The sequence below is a fragment of the Dermochelys coriacea genome, chromosome 8 (genome assembly GCF_009764565.3).
Source record: "Dermochelys coriacea isolate rDerCor1 chromosome 8, rDerCor1.pri.v4, whole genome shotgun sequence".
Lineage (NCBI taxonomy): Eukaryota > Metazoa > Chordata > Testudines > Dermochelyidae > Dermochelys > Dermochelys coriacea.
In genome coordinates, this window is record NC_050075.1 from 51,855,192 (window position 1) to 51,870,682 (window position 15,491).

Sequence of the window (15,491 nt, forward strand, 5' to 3'; positions counted from 1 at the left end):
TGATTCTGGGGGACCCAACCAACCCCTTGTTTCCCTGGCTCATGAAGCCTTACACTGGCCACCTGGATAGCACCAAAGAAAGATCCATCTTCTGGCCCAGCAGATGCAGAGTGGCTGCTGAGAATATGCTTCTGGTAGATTAGAAGGGACAATGGTGCTGTTTATTCACTAGATTGGATCTCAGTGATGCAGCTATACCAAAGGGATATTTGCATGTTGTGTACTGCATGATATCTGTCAGGTGAAGAGGGGAGAGCTACCATGAGGATGGAGGGACGAGATGGACAGACTAGTGGCTGAATTTGAGCCAACCATGGAACAATACAGTTGAGGGAGGCCTTTAAAGACCGTTTTAACAGTCTGCTACAGTAGTATGGCTGATGCTTTTATGAAGTAATGTTTCCTGTGAGTATGGAGATTAAACAGCAGGAGGCAATAATCCACCCATATGAATTCTGTACTGCTTGGTGTAAACCAATAGAGATACTCATTTTCCAAAATAGAACTTTGCACACAATAAAGAAACGGACAACAAAATTAAAGTGCTAACAAACAAAGCTGAAATCTCATTACTTCAAAGCGGGTTGTAAAAATCTCAAAGAAAACGTAGCCACGCGATAGAGCAGCAAACTACTCATGTTTAAGACATCAAGGAGCAGTGGGACAGAATATATATGCAATTTTGACAGAAAATGGGGATACTCAGCTCATTGATAGCATTGATCACAATACCTTGAGCATCTTAATAGAGTTCCTTCAGAAGAAGCGTCAGATGCACTAGAGCAGTCATCGCAGCCCAGTCTTCACTTAGTGCCCATTTGGTACAAAAGGCTGAAAAAGCATCTCCATCCGTCCTACCTTGATGAAGATAGTCCAAGTCAAAGCTTTGCAGTGTCTCACTGAAAGGTTTGAAATCAGGCCTATGCACAGAGTAGCAGTTTTCCTGCACCCACGAACGAAGGAGATGAATTGTTTTCACTGAAGAAGAGAGACAGGAAAATTATCAAGAAACTAAGTAGCTTGTCTCATTGCATGAGGAAAAATATTGCTGCAATGAATCTTATGCTTCTTTCGTCAGCTACACAGACTCCATCACCAAAGGAGACAAAATTGTCACATACAGAGTTTGAGGATTCGAATAACGAGCATGGAAATGATGATGAAGTGTCAAAGTATGTCACCCTGATGCTGACAAAGAATGTAAATGTGCAGCTGCTGGAGTGGTGGAGACAACAGAAGCACAATTTTCCTTTTTTTTTTAGTCGGGTTGCACTGTTTGTACATTCCATCCCTGCATCCAATCCGAGAGAGCCATCTCAGTCTCTAGTTGCACAGTTAATGAGAATCATACTTCACTTTAGCCTGGAACTGTGGATGATTTAATATTTTTACACAGTAATATTTCAAAGAAAATCAACTGTTCCGAGAGAGACATCTAAGACGAAGTCCTGCAGTTCAGGGCTGGTATAAGTCACAAGCTAGACAGCCGCCCAACTTTTTATTTTATAGTTCAGTTTGTGATTTTGAGTATTATTGACTTGAGATGTTTGTTAGCATTTTACATACAAAAATAATATTTGTTCTGAGGCCTGTTGTATAATTTTAAAATAACATAGCAAGTCTGTGCATTTATGAAGCCATATAGCTTGCTTATACAGTATTGATGCATGCACATTGATGCTCCTCCTGAGAGGTACAGTGAGCTGGTGCATGAGCAGATGCGGATACATATGAAAGTGGGGTGCGGATCGTGGGTCAGATACTAGTTATTTATTGTGGATGCGGATCCACATTTTTATATCCCCGCAGCTTTCTATCTGGAAGACCTCAATTTCAAGCCTCCTTTTTAAAAAGGTCTTCCTCGTCACACCCCCTGGCATGGATATTCAGGGTAGGTAAACTTTAGCCAGGATGTCTTTTCCTGGGTTGTACAATTTTTCTAGGTGCTTTTAGCTAGTATTGTCTGGTTGGGGAGGCAGCCCCTCTTTGCCTGACTGCACCACAAATTGTGAGCACTGTTTTCTGTGTACACTAATACATACATTCATAACCACACTCTTCATACATATCTCCTAATGACCATTAAGTTTAGTACATTAGACTTTCATAAAAAAAATCTTATTCGCCTTTTATAATATAATAGTTAGATATAATCTGTTGAGTCAACTGCTTATTCTTTGGGGTGCAAACTCCCTATTCTCCCCTTGCGGTATTTGGACCCTGATTGTCACAGGTACAGAGAACCCAGCTGCTGCTGGTGTGCCAAAGCTGCCTGGACCCATATGCTGCTGGCCTATTTACTGCAATAGAGCTAATCAAACTCATTACAGAGTAAAGTAGGAAAGTCTCCTGTCACAGGGGAAGAAACAAGGCTGACACTCTGCAATCCTTTCAAAGATTTTTAGGTATATCTCCATGAAGGCTTCAAGATCTCTCGAGGATAAAAGGGATGCCCTTATTCAGATAAATAAAGTACACTGCATGCCCCCCCGCCTAGCCCAGTAAACCAAAGAATTGAAAAGTGGACACTGAGTCTACTTTCTGATGCTAATCTGATGTGGACTGTGTAATCAGACTGCCATACTAATTTCTTTGAACTTATTCTTTGTTTTATTTTCTGACATTGTACTACTAAAGTAAGCAATCAAAAGTCAATGCCTTTGTTCTGTAAATCCACGGATGAAATGGGCACCATTTTAAAATCGGGAATGATGATAAAGGGGATGTAGTTAGGAAGATAGGTTTTGGGTAAAGAAAGGCAAAAAAAAATTATTATAAATTGTATGTATGCGCTTAACCAGCTCCCTTCCCCTTCATCAGCAAGTTTATCTGCACTCACTTGGTGGGACTGGCTTGAATCTGGCAGAGTTTTAAACAGCTCCTGGGTTGGTTTGAGATCACTGCTGTGTTTCCCACCTCCAATTATCACTAACCAGTTTGCTTAAAAATTAGTGAAAACTGAGCTCTGTATGTAATGCTTCTCTAGCTGGCACAACCTTAGATAAACAGACCAGAACAAATCCCAACGTCCTCAGTCAGTTTTCATTCAGACAATTTCCCATTGACTTCAGTAAGGACTGAGTAAACACTGAGTAAGGAACCTAGGGTTTTGTCCAAAATAGGTATTAGACAGTTTGAAGTATTTGGAATATAAATGTCTGATTCTGAACCTTCATTTGATACCAGATTGATGTCAAAGAACTGTTTTGCTTCATGATAGTGCTTTTAGTTCTAACCAAATCTCTGTGACTTCAACAAGAATACAGTACTTTAGGGACTTGACTCTCTCCTGGTGCTGTTCTGTATAAACAAATATGGAACTGTAAAACTGCACAGTGTGAGGTCAGATAGGATAAACAAGTTTTTTTTTTTTTATTGGAAGTAGACACAGGGATAGTGTCTGGTTATATATCCAGCCAGAGTCTGCAAGAAATAATTTATGTCTCAGAAGTTGAAGAAGCAGTACAAGTTTGGGGATGGGAAGAGTAATGTAGCATACAGTGCTTCTATTTATAGTGTTTATTTTTCCGAACTCTGTAAACAGCAGTTGCATTACATCCTGCTAAACCTTGATCTTTTTTCAGCATTTTTAACAAAGTAAAAGTTGCAAGATAAGGTACATCAGTGTTCACTTGCTAATTCGTCATAAATAGAAAGTATTTTTATTTTCTGATATAAAAACTTTGTCAATTCTATTTTAATTTTGAAATATTTAAAGTGAAAGCTTGAAATGTTAACGCAGTTTTAGATATGTTGTATTTGGTAGCAGCCACACTTTAAAAAAGAATGTTCCAGTAACACATTAGCTATAGACTTCACACCATATAGCAGGGGTGGGCAAACTACGGCCTGTGGGCTGCATCCGGCCCACCAGCCATTTTAATCCGTCCCTTGAGCTACCTCTGGGGAGCAGGGTCTGGGGTTTGTCCCGCTCCAGCACTCGAGCCAGGGAGCAGGGTTGAGGGCTGCTCCACATGGCTCCTGGAAGCAGCAGCATGTCCCTCCTCCAGCTCCTACGCATGGGGCAGCCAGGGGGCTCTGCTCTGCATGCTGCCCCTACCCCAAGCGCTGCCCCCCGCAGCTCCCATTGGCCAGGAACCATGGCTTAAGGTAAGCGCTGCCCGTAGCCTGCACCCCTGAGCTACCCCCCCATACCCCAACCCCTTGCCCCAGCCCTGATCCCCCTCCACTCTCCAAACCCCTCAGTTCCAGCCTGGAGCACCCTCCTACACCCATACCCATTATCGCCTGTACCCCCAGCCAGAGCCCTCACCCCCTCCTGCATCCAAACCCCAATTTTGTGAGCATTCATGGTTCACCATACAATTTCTATACTCAGATGTGGCCCTAGGGCCAAAAAGTTTGCCCATCCCTGCCATATAGTATATAGTCATACTACAAAAAGAAAAGGAGTTCTTGTGGCACCTTAGAGACTAACACATTTATTTGAGCATATTTCGTGAGCTACAGCTCACTTCGTCGCATGCTGTAGGTCATGAAAGCTTATGCTCAAATAAATGTGTTAGTCTCTAAGGTGCCACAAGTACTCCTTTTCTTTTTGCGAATACAGACTAACACAGCTGCTACTCTGAAACCAGTCATCCTACAGTAGAATCTCAGAGTTATGAACACTTTGGGAATGGAGGTTGTTCATAACTCTGAAATGTTTGTAACTGAACAAAATGTTATGGTTGTTCTTTCAAAAGTTTACAGCTGAACATTGACTTAATACAGCTTTGAAACTTTACTATTCAGAAGAAAAATTTTGCTTTCCCTTTATTTTTTTTTAGTAGTTTACTTTTAACACAGTACTGTACTGTATTTGCTTTTTTTGTGTGTCTGCTGATGCCTGATTGTGTCCGTCCAGTTCCAAATGAGGTGTGTGGTTGATCGGTCACTTCGTAACAGGTGTTCATAACTCTGAGGTTCTACTGCAGTATATTAAAAATATCACATTTGTGAATCTTCTAAGACTTTAACAAGGAAATTGTATAGTATAAATTACTTTTAAACATCAGCTTAGCTAGCAACGACAAGGCATCAAACTGTGGACTCCAGACTATAGCAAGGCCTTCCTACTTTAGGCCTTGATTTAGTTTAAATATTATGGTCAGATTTTCAGAAGTGCTGAGCATCCACAAATCCCATTGAAGTTAATGTAAGCTCCTAGTGCTCAGTACCTTTGAAAATCAGACCATATAGCTTTGTAGTAATGTAAACTTTTAATTAAGGTTGCAGTTTAATTTTGATTGTATCCATTTATGGCCATTCATAACTGTCTAGGATTTTCTTTTTGCCTTGGAACTGAAACTTTCCACTCTAGAAATGAAATCCTGGCCCCATTTAAGAGAGTGGGAGTTTTGCTATTGATTTCAGTGGAGCTAAAACTTAACTCAAGCCAGGTCTCAGCTCAAAAGTGAATGTTTTTGGGAAGTTTACACACAACATAGTCAGTTGTTTTTGAGTTGGGTGATTTGGGGAAAAATACTTTCCCCATTTTAAAAATAGGCTTTCTACATACCTCAAACAGCAGAACTTTAAAGCTTGCCTTCATACGTGGTTAGCTTTCAGTGAAGAAATCTATGAGGCAAGGCTAGCTTTTGGGAGGAAGGAGGAAAGGGTTTAGGAACAACTTTCAAATGAGAAAATAGGAATTAGAAATCTGTGTATGCATGCAACACACTTTTTAAAAATATAATGTAATTAAATTTAAATATCTACATTAATACAACTTAAGGTTCAAATATTAAAGTCAGGAAATTCAAAAGTTAAGGATCTCAGAGCAATATTAATATAGTCACATTTTGCATATAGAGAAATGTTTTGAGTTATTCAGGCTTTTAAGTTAATTTATTTAATAAGTATTATGTGCAGTTTGGGTCAGTTAAGATTTTTATAGCAATGTTAACTTTTGCATTTCCTAACTTATAAAGTTGCTGCAAATATGATATTTGGTTTGATGTAGTTTTTAATGTATTTAATTTTTTCACTTCATATATGAAAAATACTTGCTTTAACTGCCTTTTTATGTGTTTTTAAAAGTAGGTGAATTTTCTTTTTCAGGTAAGCTTCTGGGTCGTTAGAGAGATTCTTCATGCACAAACTTTAAAAATAAGAGCTGAAGTTTTGAGCCACTATATTAAAACCGCTAAGGTAAGAATTTGTTTGTTTTGGGACTTGCTATGTTGTAACTTTTATATGCGAGTTCACCCTTTCAAAAATGCATGTGGATAAATATTTGTTTAACACTCCATTTGGTTGCAGTGGTGTCTGTTAACATGTGGTACTGTTTGGCCTCATCAGTGTGACAACATCAGCAGAAAGGGTGACAGACCAAAGCTCCAGAACTGGAGTTATATGCCTAAAGAAAAATTCACTTGGTTTAGGAAAATGCTCTCAGATGCTGTATTTCAAATAGTGTTTGCTAATTTTATTTTTCTATCAGTATAATTTATTACCCGTTTTGTTGGATAATCTGGATTAAGCACCTGTCGCTGTTTGCAGGCTCTGAATATCTTTCTTTGCTCTGACTGCTGTTCTTTAAAATACGTTGTTTGTTTTTGCTGCTGGGAAGGAAAGGGCCTGAGACCTCTCTTCTTCTAATAATAATGTTATGGCTAATATCAGTCTGTCTGGTATGAAATACTTTCTTTTGGGTGTAATATAATTTCAAAAATAATTTTTTGAGTAAAGGTGTAGTAGATCAAGCAGCCGTTAGCCATGTTTCCCTTTTCTCATGTTAATGTTGCCTGTTCCAATACATTAGCTAATCATCCATGTACAAATCCTGATGTTACTTGTGTGAATACGCTTCCACTGTGCAAGAGTCTGGGGAGGCTTCTAGGAGAGTGCAACCTCTGCATGGGGCTGAGTTCCCTGCGAGGCTCTAGACAGCTTCCTACAAAGTACTATGAAGTGTTTTGAGGGCAAGATAGAAGATCTGCTATTGCTCTTCCCTGTCCCCCTGCTTCATGGTTTTCTATAGCACCTATCACTATAATATCTGGATGATGGAAGCTATCCCAATCATTGTTCCCTCATTTTTCCCCACAGATCTTAGAACCCATTTGAAAAAAATCAGAGGGGACAGGGTTTTAGAATTCTACTTGTTTAGAATTCAAACCCCTAGTATGTCTCTTAACAATGTTACTCGAGTTGAAGAGATGTAGGTTATATCAGTTAAAACTTGTCAGAGTGGTGTCCAAGTGGGTTTGGGCATGCCTTTTCTACTCAAGTCCTTATATAGTCTTCATCACTATTTAATGCCTTAAATTTTGCCCTGAAAAATAAAATTAGGAGAAAGAAAAGGAATAAAACCTCTAGGATCTATTTTAACTGAAATTTTATTTAAAAATAGTAACATTAAAAAGATTATTTTGTTCTGTTCCTGACTGCACTGTTCAACAGAAGTATATGGCTAGAATCACTCCCCTGTTTACATCTGGAGAAACTGGCATAGAACTAGGCAAAGGTCCCCAAAGGTCAACCAGGACTTGGGGAGGTTATGGCAGGAGATCAGTATAGTACAGAAGTTTGGAATGGCTGATTGAGAAAAGGACCTGGTCAGTGGATGTTAGATGTGCACAGATTCAGCACCAACTTGAAGCCGATTTGGCTGCAGCACTCCTATATATTTCCCATCGGGTAATTAAAGCTTCTCTTTTCTGACAGAAATCCCTAAGGGAGGGCAATGGTGGAAACTCCACCTGACCTTCGTGTAAGTGAATTTGCCTGGGTGGGTGGTAAAAGGGACCTCATTAGCTAGGAGGGATTCAATTTATACCCTGTTCTGTCTTCAGAGAATCTTGCCCATATTGTGGAAGTCGGGCTTTTCTGTTAGCACTTGTAAATACCATAATTGAACTTCCACTTATTTTCAGTTCATTGTTGTAGTACAGCCACTGACACGAAGCCTGGAATACTATATGCAATATTCTGCCAAGATCTCCCTCTCTGAAATGTCGTCTGCACCTTCTATTATCAGGCATGTAATGCGCCTTTGTCAGCTTTGTGGAAAGTATTTACTTTATCTGCCTGCCAATAGTTCATAACTCCAGCATTTTTTATTGACACGCAATTCCCTGTTGTTGGTTGTGAAGTGACTCAAATTACATTCTAATCCCTGGAAAACTCTGCAGATTTCCCCACTCAAATCGGGAAGAATCTTTTGTTGTTGATACTTAGAGTGCAGCACCTTCATTGCAAGGAAATATAACTAAGTTCTAACCATCACACTTATTCACCTCATACAATATAGTTTGATTTCCGCTATGTTAAAGGAAACATCAAAACACAGATTCTGCTAATATGTTTTGTATCTTGTACTTTCATAACACAGGAATTCTAATTAGTGTCTGACTTCATCCCTGGAGAACTAGAATGTGCTTTCTGAACTTGTGAACACAAGATGTTTCTGTATTTCCCAACTTTTCTTCTGTTTAGACCGAAATTCATTTCTGTTCTTCGTACATTTGGTATTATCTTTAATTGTAAATTGTTTTCATCACAAGTTCAATGAAACTGAGGTTATGGAAAATATAGGATAACACTAATCCCACATTATCTAAACTGTTCTGTTTTTCAAAAGTTGTCCATTTTGCACTTGCAGAGTTTGAGACACATGGAAGCTTCTTTCAGAGATGTTGAGAAAATTTACGCACATAGTTTGGTCAATAATAGTTTTTCTGTCTGCACAGAATACTCTTCCCTTTTAAAATGCAAGCTTGAAGCACTTCAGCTGGCTGTTCAAGGCAATTCATGAGCTTAAGGAGTCAAATGTTTTCAAGTGAGGCTATATCAGATACATACACCAGAAACAATACTTTTAAGGTTTAGTTTTGCATCTTATCAGTTTAAACTGAGGTCCTCTCAAAATCCTCCTTCCTTCCTTCAGGCATGCTGAAAAGCCAACACTAGAGAGAGAAACACGGTCCACCTGTATCTGCCGAGTCTGTGGCCCTATCGGCATCAAATCAGCAATTTTGATGGGATGCCTGGGAGCCTTATTTCCTGTAGAAAATAACCTCCACCCTGGTTCCCATTTGAGGATTGTTTCTCTTAATGTTCTATGACATGAAGTGGAAACTACATTAGACCAGTGAGTACTAATTATAATCCAGAAACGATTTTCCATCATGGTGGTTCATTATTTACATTACCGTTGCAGTACTCATGCACCAGGGCCCTATTGTGCTAACGACTACACAAACAGAATGAAAAGACAGTCCCTGCCCCTAAAGTGTTTATAATCTACGTCTAAGACAGTAAGAACAGGTGGATGCATATGGATGGAGGAGTGGAAGGAAACAGTGAGACAGTATCGGTCAGCATGAAGGGTAGTGGCCTCAGCATGCTAGTGATCTAATCATTGTCAAGCTTTTTTGTTGGCATCATAATAAAGGAGAGTTGTTTTTAAGAGGGATTTGAAGGAGGAAAATGAGGTAACTTTGCAGATGATTTATGGAGAGCTCCTCTAAGCATGAGGGGTAGCATGGGAGAAAGCACAATGATGCTAATTTGAAAATCTAACAAGTGGGTGACGGATACTGACATAGTTGCCTAGTCAGAGGGAAGAGCTGACACTTCAACAGTGAATGGGAGATGGCATGTAGGGTGGAGAGGGCCTTAGAACTGAGAACTAGCAGTTCATATTTAATGTGATAGAGAAGGTGGAGCTTGTGGAGGGATGCAAAGAGAGAGTTACCATGATCAAAGCAGTGGGCTAGGAGAATGATCTTTGCAGCAAGATTCTGAATAGATATGAGGGAGGCAAAATTACATTTATCAAGGCCAGAGAAAAAGATATTGTAGTAATCAAGATGAGAACCAGGACAAGAGATTTTCCTGTGTGGATTGACTAGGATAAGCTTAGGGCATGTCTACAGTATGAAATTAGGTCAATTTTATAGAAATTGATCTTTAGTAAGCGATTTTATACAGTCGATCATGTGTGTCCCCACTAAGTGCATTAGGTCGGTGGAGTGCATCCTCAATACCGTGGCTAGCATTGACTCATGGAGTGGTGCATTGTGGGTAGCAGGGTGGAAGGTTGAGGCAAATCACCTGGTGGCCAATTTTGAACACCAGACACCAGGACAATTAGAAGAGCACACCGAGGTGCGCAGCGCATCAGTGAGGCTTTGAAAAACAGTTCATGACTGACCAGGCTGTGTGACAGTTGTGTGTGTTTGTCCTTCGTGCAAAGCTGCTCCCTTTGGTGAATGTAATTCCCTGTAAGCCAGTCCCCTTCGACCACAGCTGGAACAGGAAATAAAGTCCCTATTGTTCTGAATCCATTTATTCTTTATTTATTAAAAAAAACTTGAGATCACTGACAATGCCGACTAGTAAAAGGTTGCCCAGGTGGGGTGCGGGAGGAGGGAAGGACAAGGCCAGCTGGCTTATTGTAGCCACGCTACAAATCAAAGCTGTTTGAATGGCAGCCTTCTGTTGCTTGGGCCATCCGCTGGAATTGAGTGGCTGGGTGCCTGGAGCAGTGCTTCCCATCTCCCTCCTCCCCCCCTACATTCTTGGGCGTCTGGGTGAGGAGGATATGGAACTTGGCAAGGAGGGCAGGCGGTTACACAATGGATGCGGTGGGAGTATGTACTCTAGATGCCTTTACTGCAGCTCCACCAGACATCTCATCATGTCTGTTTGCTTCCCACATTAGCTTCAGCATCTCCTCCTGCGTGTTCCAGTCACGCTCACTGTATGCTTTCCTGCCCTCTGCCACCACGCATTCAGCTGTGCCCTATCAGTGTGGGAGGACTGCATGAGCTCTGAAAACATGTCATCATGAATGCGTTTTTTTTTTTTTTTTTGCCTTCCAATCTGCGATAACCTCAGGGACTGAGTTGATACTGGGAGCATAGAAACATTTGCAGCTGCGGGGGGGAGGGAAAGGGAAGAGTAGAATTTAAGAAGATACATTTCTGAGAACAAAAGGAAGACTTTCTCACAGTGAATCAAGCAATTCACAGCAGACAGCACATGGGAAGGGGAAAAAATTCATAGGCAGGAGTTGTAGACCAAGCTGCATGAGCAAGCATCTCAGAGAGGTGATTAAGAAAAAGCAGAAGGCCTACAAGGAGTGGAAGATAGGAGGGATTAGCAAGGAAAGCTACTTTATTGAGGTCAGAACATGTAGGGATAAAGTGAGAAAGGCCAAAAGCCATGTAGAGTTGGACCTTGCAAAGGGAATTAAAACCAATAGTAAAAGGTTCTATAGCCATATAAATAAGAAGAAAACAAAGAAGTGCGACCGCTAAACACTGAGGATGGAGTGGAGGTTAAGGACAATCTAGGCATGGCCCAATATCTAAACAAATACTTTGCCTCAGTCTTTAATGAGGCTGATGAGGATCTTGGGGATAATGGTAGGACACAAATGGGAATGAGGATATGGAGGTAGATATTACCACATTCGAGGTAGAAGCCAAACTTGAACAGCTTAATGGGACTAAATCAGGGGGCCCAGATAATCTTCATCCAAGAATATTAAAGGAACTGGCACATGAAATTGCAAGCTTATTAGCAAAAATTTTTTAATGAATCTGTAAAACTGCAGCACCCTCCTTTCCCATAGCAACCAAGGCCTGTTGGGTTTGCTGTTTAAAAGGAGGGGCTGCAGTTGCCATTTAAAAGGAGGGGCTGCAGTTTTGGGGTGGATGTGCAGCACATCCACAACCCCCTACCCCCCCCCCCCCCGCGTGGCTATTCTCCGGGATGATCCTTTTTAGCCAAGTGCAAACAGCCCTGCATGACCGGGGTCTAATGTGCTGGGGATCACCAAACAGGGGATTACTGTTCCCTTACAAAAAAAACTGTTCCCTTACAAAAAATCCCCTATTTCAACCAGGTGACCATGAATGATATCATTCTCCTGAGGCTGACACAGAAAGATAAAGACCAAATGTTGCATGAATGCGACCGAAACCCAGGACATTTGCTGCTATGCTTTGTGCTGCAGTGATTCCAGACTACTTGCTACTGGCTTGACATGGTAAAGTGTCCTACCATTGAGGACGAAATAAGGCAGCCCTTCCCAAAAACCTTCTGCAAAGGCTTTCAGAGTACCTCCAGGAGAGCTTCATGGAGATGTCCCTGGAGGATTCCTGCTCCATCCCCAGACACGTTAACAGATTTTTCCAGTAGCTGTACTGGCCGCAAATGCATCCCAATTGTTCAGGGCAAATCAAACATTAAACACAATTGCTTTTAACCCCTGCAGTATAGTTACAAATGTGCCCTCACCAGAGGTGCCTTCTCTGCCTTCAGGGTCTGGGAACGATACACCCTGGGAGGGTGTTGGGTCCAGGGTGAGGAAAAGGTCCTAGCTGCCGGGGAGAACAGATTTTTCCGGTTGCCTGCTGCACATACTCCTCCTCCTCCTCTTCCTCATTCACAAAATCTTCCTGCGTGTTGCATGAAGTAGCCACCTTGCAGGTGTCCATGGACAGTGGTGGGACAGTGGTGGGATCCCCTGTCCCTAGAATGGTATGCAGCTGATCATAGAAGCGGCTTGTCTTGGGCTCTGACCTGGAGCGACCATTTGCCTCCTTTGCCTTTTGGTAGGCTTGCCTGAGCTCCTTAATTTTCATGTGGCACTGCTGTGTGTCCCTGCTGTAGCCTCTGTCCATCATGCCCTGTGTGATTTTGGCATATTTATATCCGTATTTCTTCTGCTGGATCGGAGTTCTGCCTATACAGGTTCTTCTCTCCATACAGCAATCAGATCCAGTGTCTCCTGTTCGCTCCATGCTGGAGCTCATTTGCAATTCTGGGACTTCATGGGCACTTGTTCTTCTGAGCTCGCCACGCTAACCAAACAGGAAATGAAATTCAAAAGTTCCCGGTGCATTTTCCTGTGTACCTGGCTAGTGCATCGGCTAGTTTGCTAGTGCAAACTCCCAGTCCCAAGTTGGAGCTATCCAATATTTACATAAGTTTTATCGTGTTATATCTTCATTATAACTTTTGGGATCAATAATTTCAGAGGAAAATTTAAACAAAAGTTTGACTCCAGTCCACATAAACCATGACTCCTGACACTTCAGAGCAGAATAACATTTATTCATTGTAATACAGAAGTTTTATTTGGCGCTTATTGTAATATAGAAGTTTTATTTGGGGATTTTGCCACCACAGGAATATTGACAGCACAGCAGCATAGCAGCATTTTTCATTTTTTCATAGCAGCATTTTTTAATGTGTGTTTGATTCTGGCCATCTGATAGGATGATTGGGGCTTTGTTTTTGTTTTCAAATGTTCTTGTTTAATTGGTCTATCTTGTATTTAGCTGTAACATTTAGTACCTTTCCCAGACCTGAAGAATAACTTTGTGTATCTCAAAAGCTTTTCTTTCACCAACAGAAATTGGTCCAATAAAAGATATTACTTCACCCACCTTTTGTCTCTGTCGTGGGACCAACAAGGCTACAACAAAACTGCAAACAATTACCAAAATGTCTGTTTTGCAGTCTAGTTTTTTAGATCACACCTCTTATGGATTATGTTTCTTACGTAGTTTTTTTTTTCCTGAATCCATACTACGTTTGGCTATGATCTCATTAGCTAAGAAGAATTGGGCTTGATTAATATTTGGGTGGGAGACCTCTAAGGTAAGCTTAGAGTCCTGTAAAAAGCAGTATTTCAGCAGGTGACTACCCCATTAGTCAGCACTTAACCAATGCTTCAGCATGCTGCTGAATATTGGGACAAAGTACTGTTGGAGGTATTTATCTTTTGAATGAGACATAAAATTACAGTTTTAAGAATTAACACTTGTGACTAAACACCTGTGGAAGTTTTTGCAAGTGTAGTGGTATTTGTGCTGGCCACATTCGTTAAGGATAGGGATGTTAATCATAGCCAAATATTAATATTCACTGTTACTTCCTGCTTACCTTACATTCCTTCTAATTTCAGTTAGATATTATATTATTCTCTTCTTCTAAAGCTGTTTGCATAGTGCTTGTATGGACTATCAGTTATTGAGTTTTACCCAAGAGAAAGCTGCATCTCAGTGGTGGAAGAAGGATTCTCATTATATATAAATATAATCTTATAAAGTACTTTAGAATCTGTCTGGATGACAGACTTCAGAAACTACTTAGTGACTTATGGTGTTCAAACTCTCTAGTTTGCAACAGACAAACAAATATTTTTGTTGCATATATATTTTTATTTTTGGTTTTAAAATGATTTGTGCTTAATGGCAATAAAAACGTAATTAGCATTACATGTGCAATTTTGGATGGGAGTGTTTTTCTTTATGGGATAGTGCTAGGAATATATAATAACATGGGAAAATCAGGAATCTTTATAATGGAACAAACAACTAATCACATACTACGTAGCTCATACTTTCATTTACATAAATGCGAATATAATTTGAATTGCATTACTGAACTTCAGATAATATTGAAAAGTGTGTGTGTGGTTTTTGCTTTAAGTGCTCTTTAATGACTTTAAGGTACAAATCATGTGTTGGGTCAGTGTGGAAGAGCACCACCACAGCAGGAGCCACAGTTGTCCCTAAAGTAGTCATGATGCCTTACAGAGCTCTAGGGTGAGCAAATGATATAGCATCTGTTTCCCTTTGCACCAGGCCAGATTGCTGGCTTCCATGCAAGGTAGGCAGCACAGGGTCTTGCCTCATCCTCTTAGCAGAAGCAAGTACTCTTATGATACCGAACTAAAAGCATGGGGCTGTCTGTATGGAGCATAAGGTATGGAGAGTCCCTCTGTTCTTTCTTCCCTCCTCATTGCCTTGTGCACCCTTATGGGGTTAGGTACCAGTGTTGGCCTAAGAATTTTTTTAAAATCAAGCATTGTGGGGTGATAAAAATTAAGGGTTTGTCCACCCAGGGATCTCAGAAAAATTAGTCCAAGTTAACTAAAGGTGTCAATTTAAAGTGGATCAGCTAAATGGGAATAAGCTCCCATATGAATGTTCTTATTTAGAATTAAAGTGGCCTTAATTTGGGTTAGTTTAATTCACTGAATTGAGATAAACTGAATTAAGGCCACTTTAATTCTGATTTAAACTCCCATGGGGACAGTCAGGCAGTTTAACTAGTCCACTGTAAATTCACACCTTTAGTTAATTAAGATTAATTTTTCTGAGTGTCCCCGTGTAGACAAGCCCTAAGTATTGAGAGTGAAATTGTTCTTTTGACATTGAGACCAAAAGATGTGAAATATTTCTAAAGGTTTGTCTTCGTGGGGGAATAGGTATTGCTGAATAGCTTTCCTCACTATTTTCCCATGTGGACACACTTACTCCACACTAAGAATGCCTTTGTGCAGTTTAACTTCATCAATTTTGGAAGTGGATTAAGCTAAACTGCACAAAGGTATTTTAATACACAATAGGTATGTCCACATTGGGAGCTAGTGTGAAATAGCTGTTGCACTTTAAAATCAAACTTCAGCTTATTCTGCACTTCTCCATGTAGTGCTTGGAGAACAAAACATGTGAAGTATT

At 40.5% G+C, this 15,491-nt stretch overlaps 1 protein-coding gene across 17 annotated transcripts in view; it reads left to right on the forward strand.

The window, feature by feature from the left end:
* RALGPS2 (Ral GEF with PH domain and SH3 binding motif 2) overlaps positions 1-15,491 on the forward strand; it is a 275,554-nt gene that overhangs the window by 119,919 nt on the left and 140,144 nt on the right. For all 17 annotated transcript variants that reach the window (XM_038412443.2, XM_043491442.1, XM_038412449.2 and 14 more), the window contains one exon: positions 6,064-6,153. In XM_038412443.2, coding sequence (XP_038268371.1) covers positions 6,064-6,153 — 90 coding nt within the window. The remainder of the gene's footprint in view (positions 1-6,063; positions 6,154-15,491) is intronic.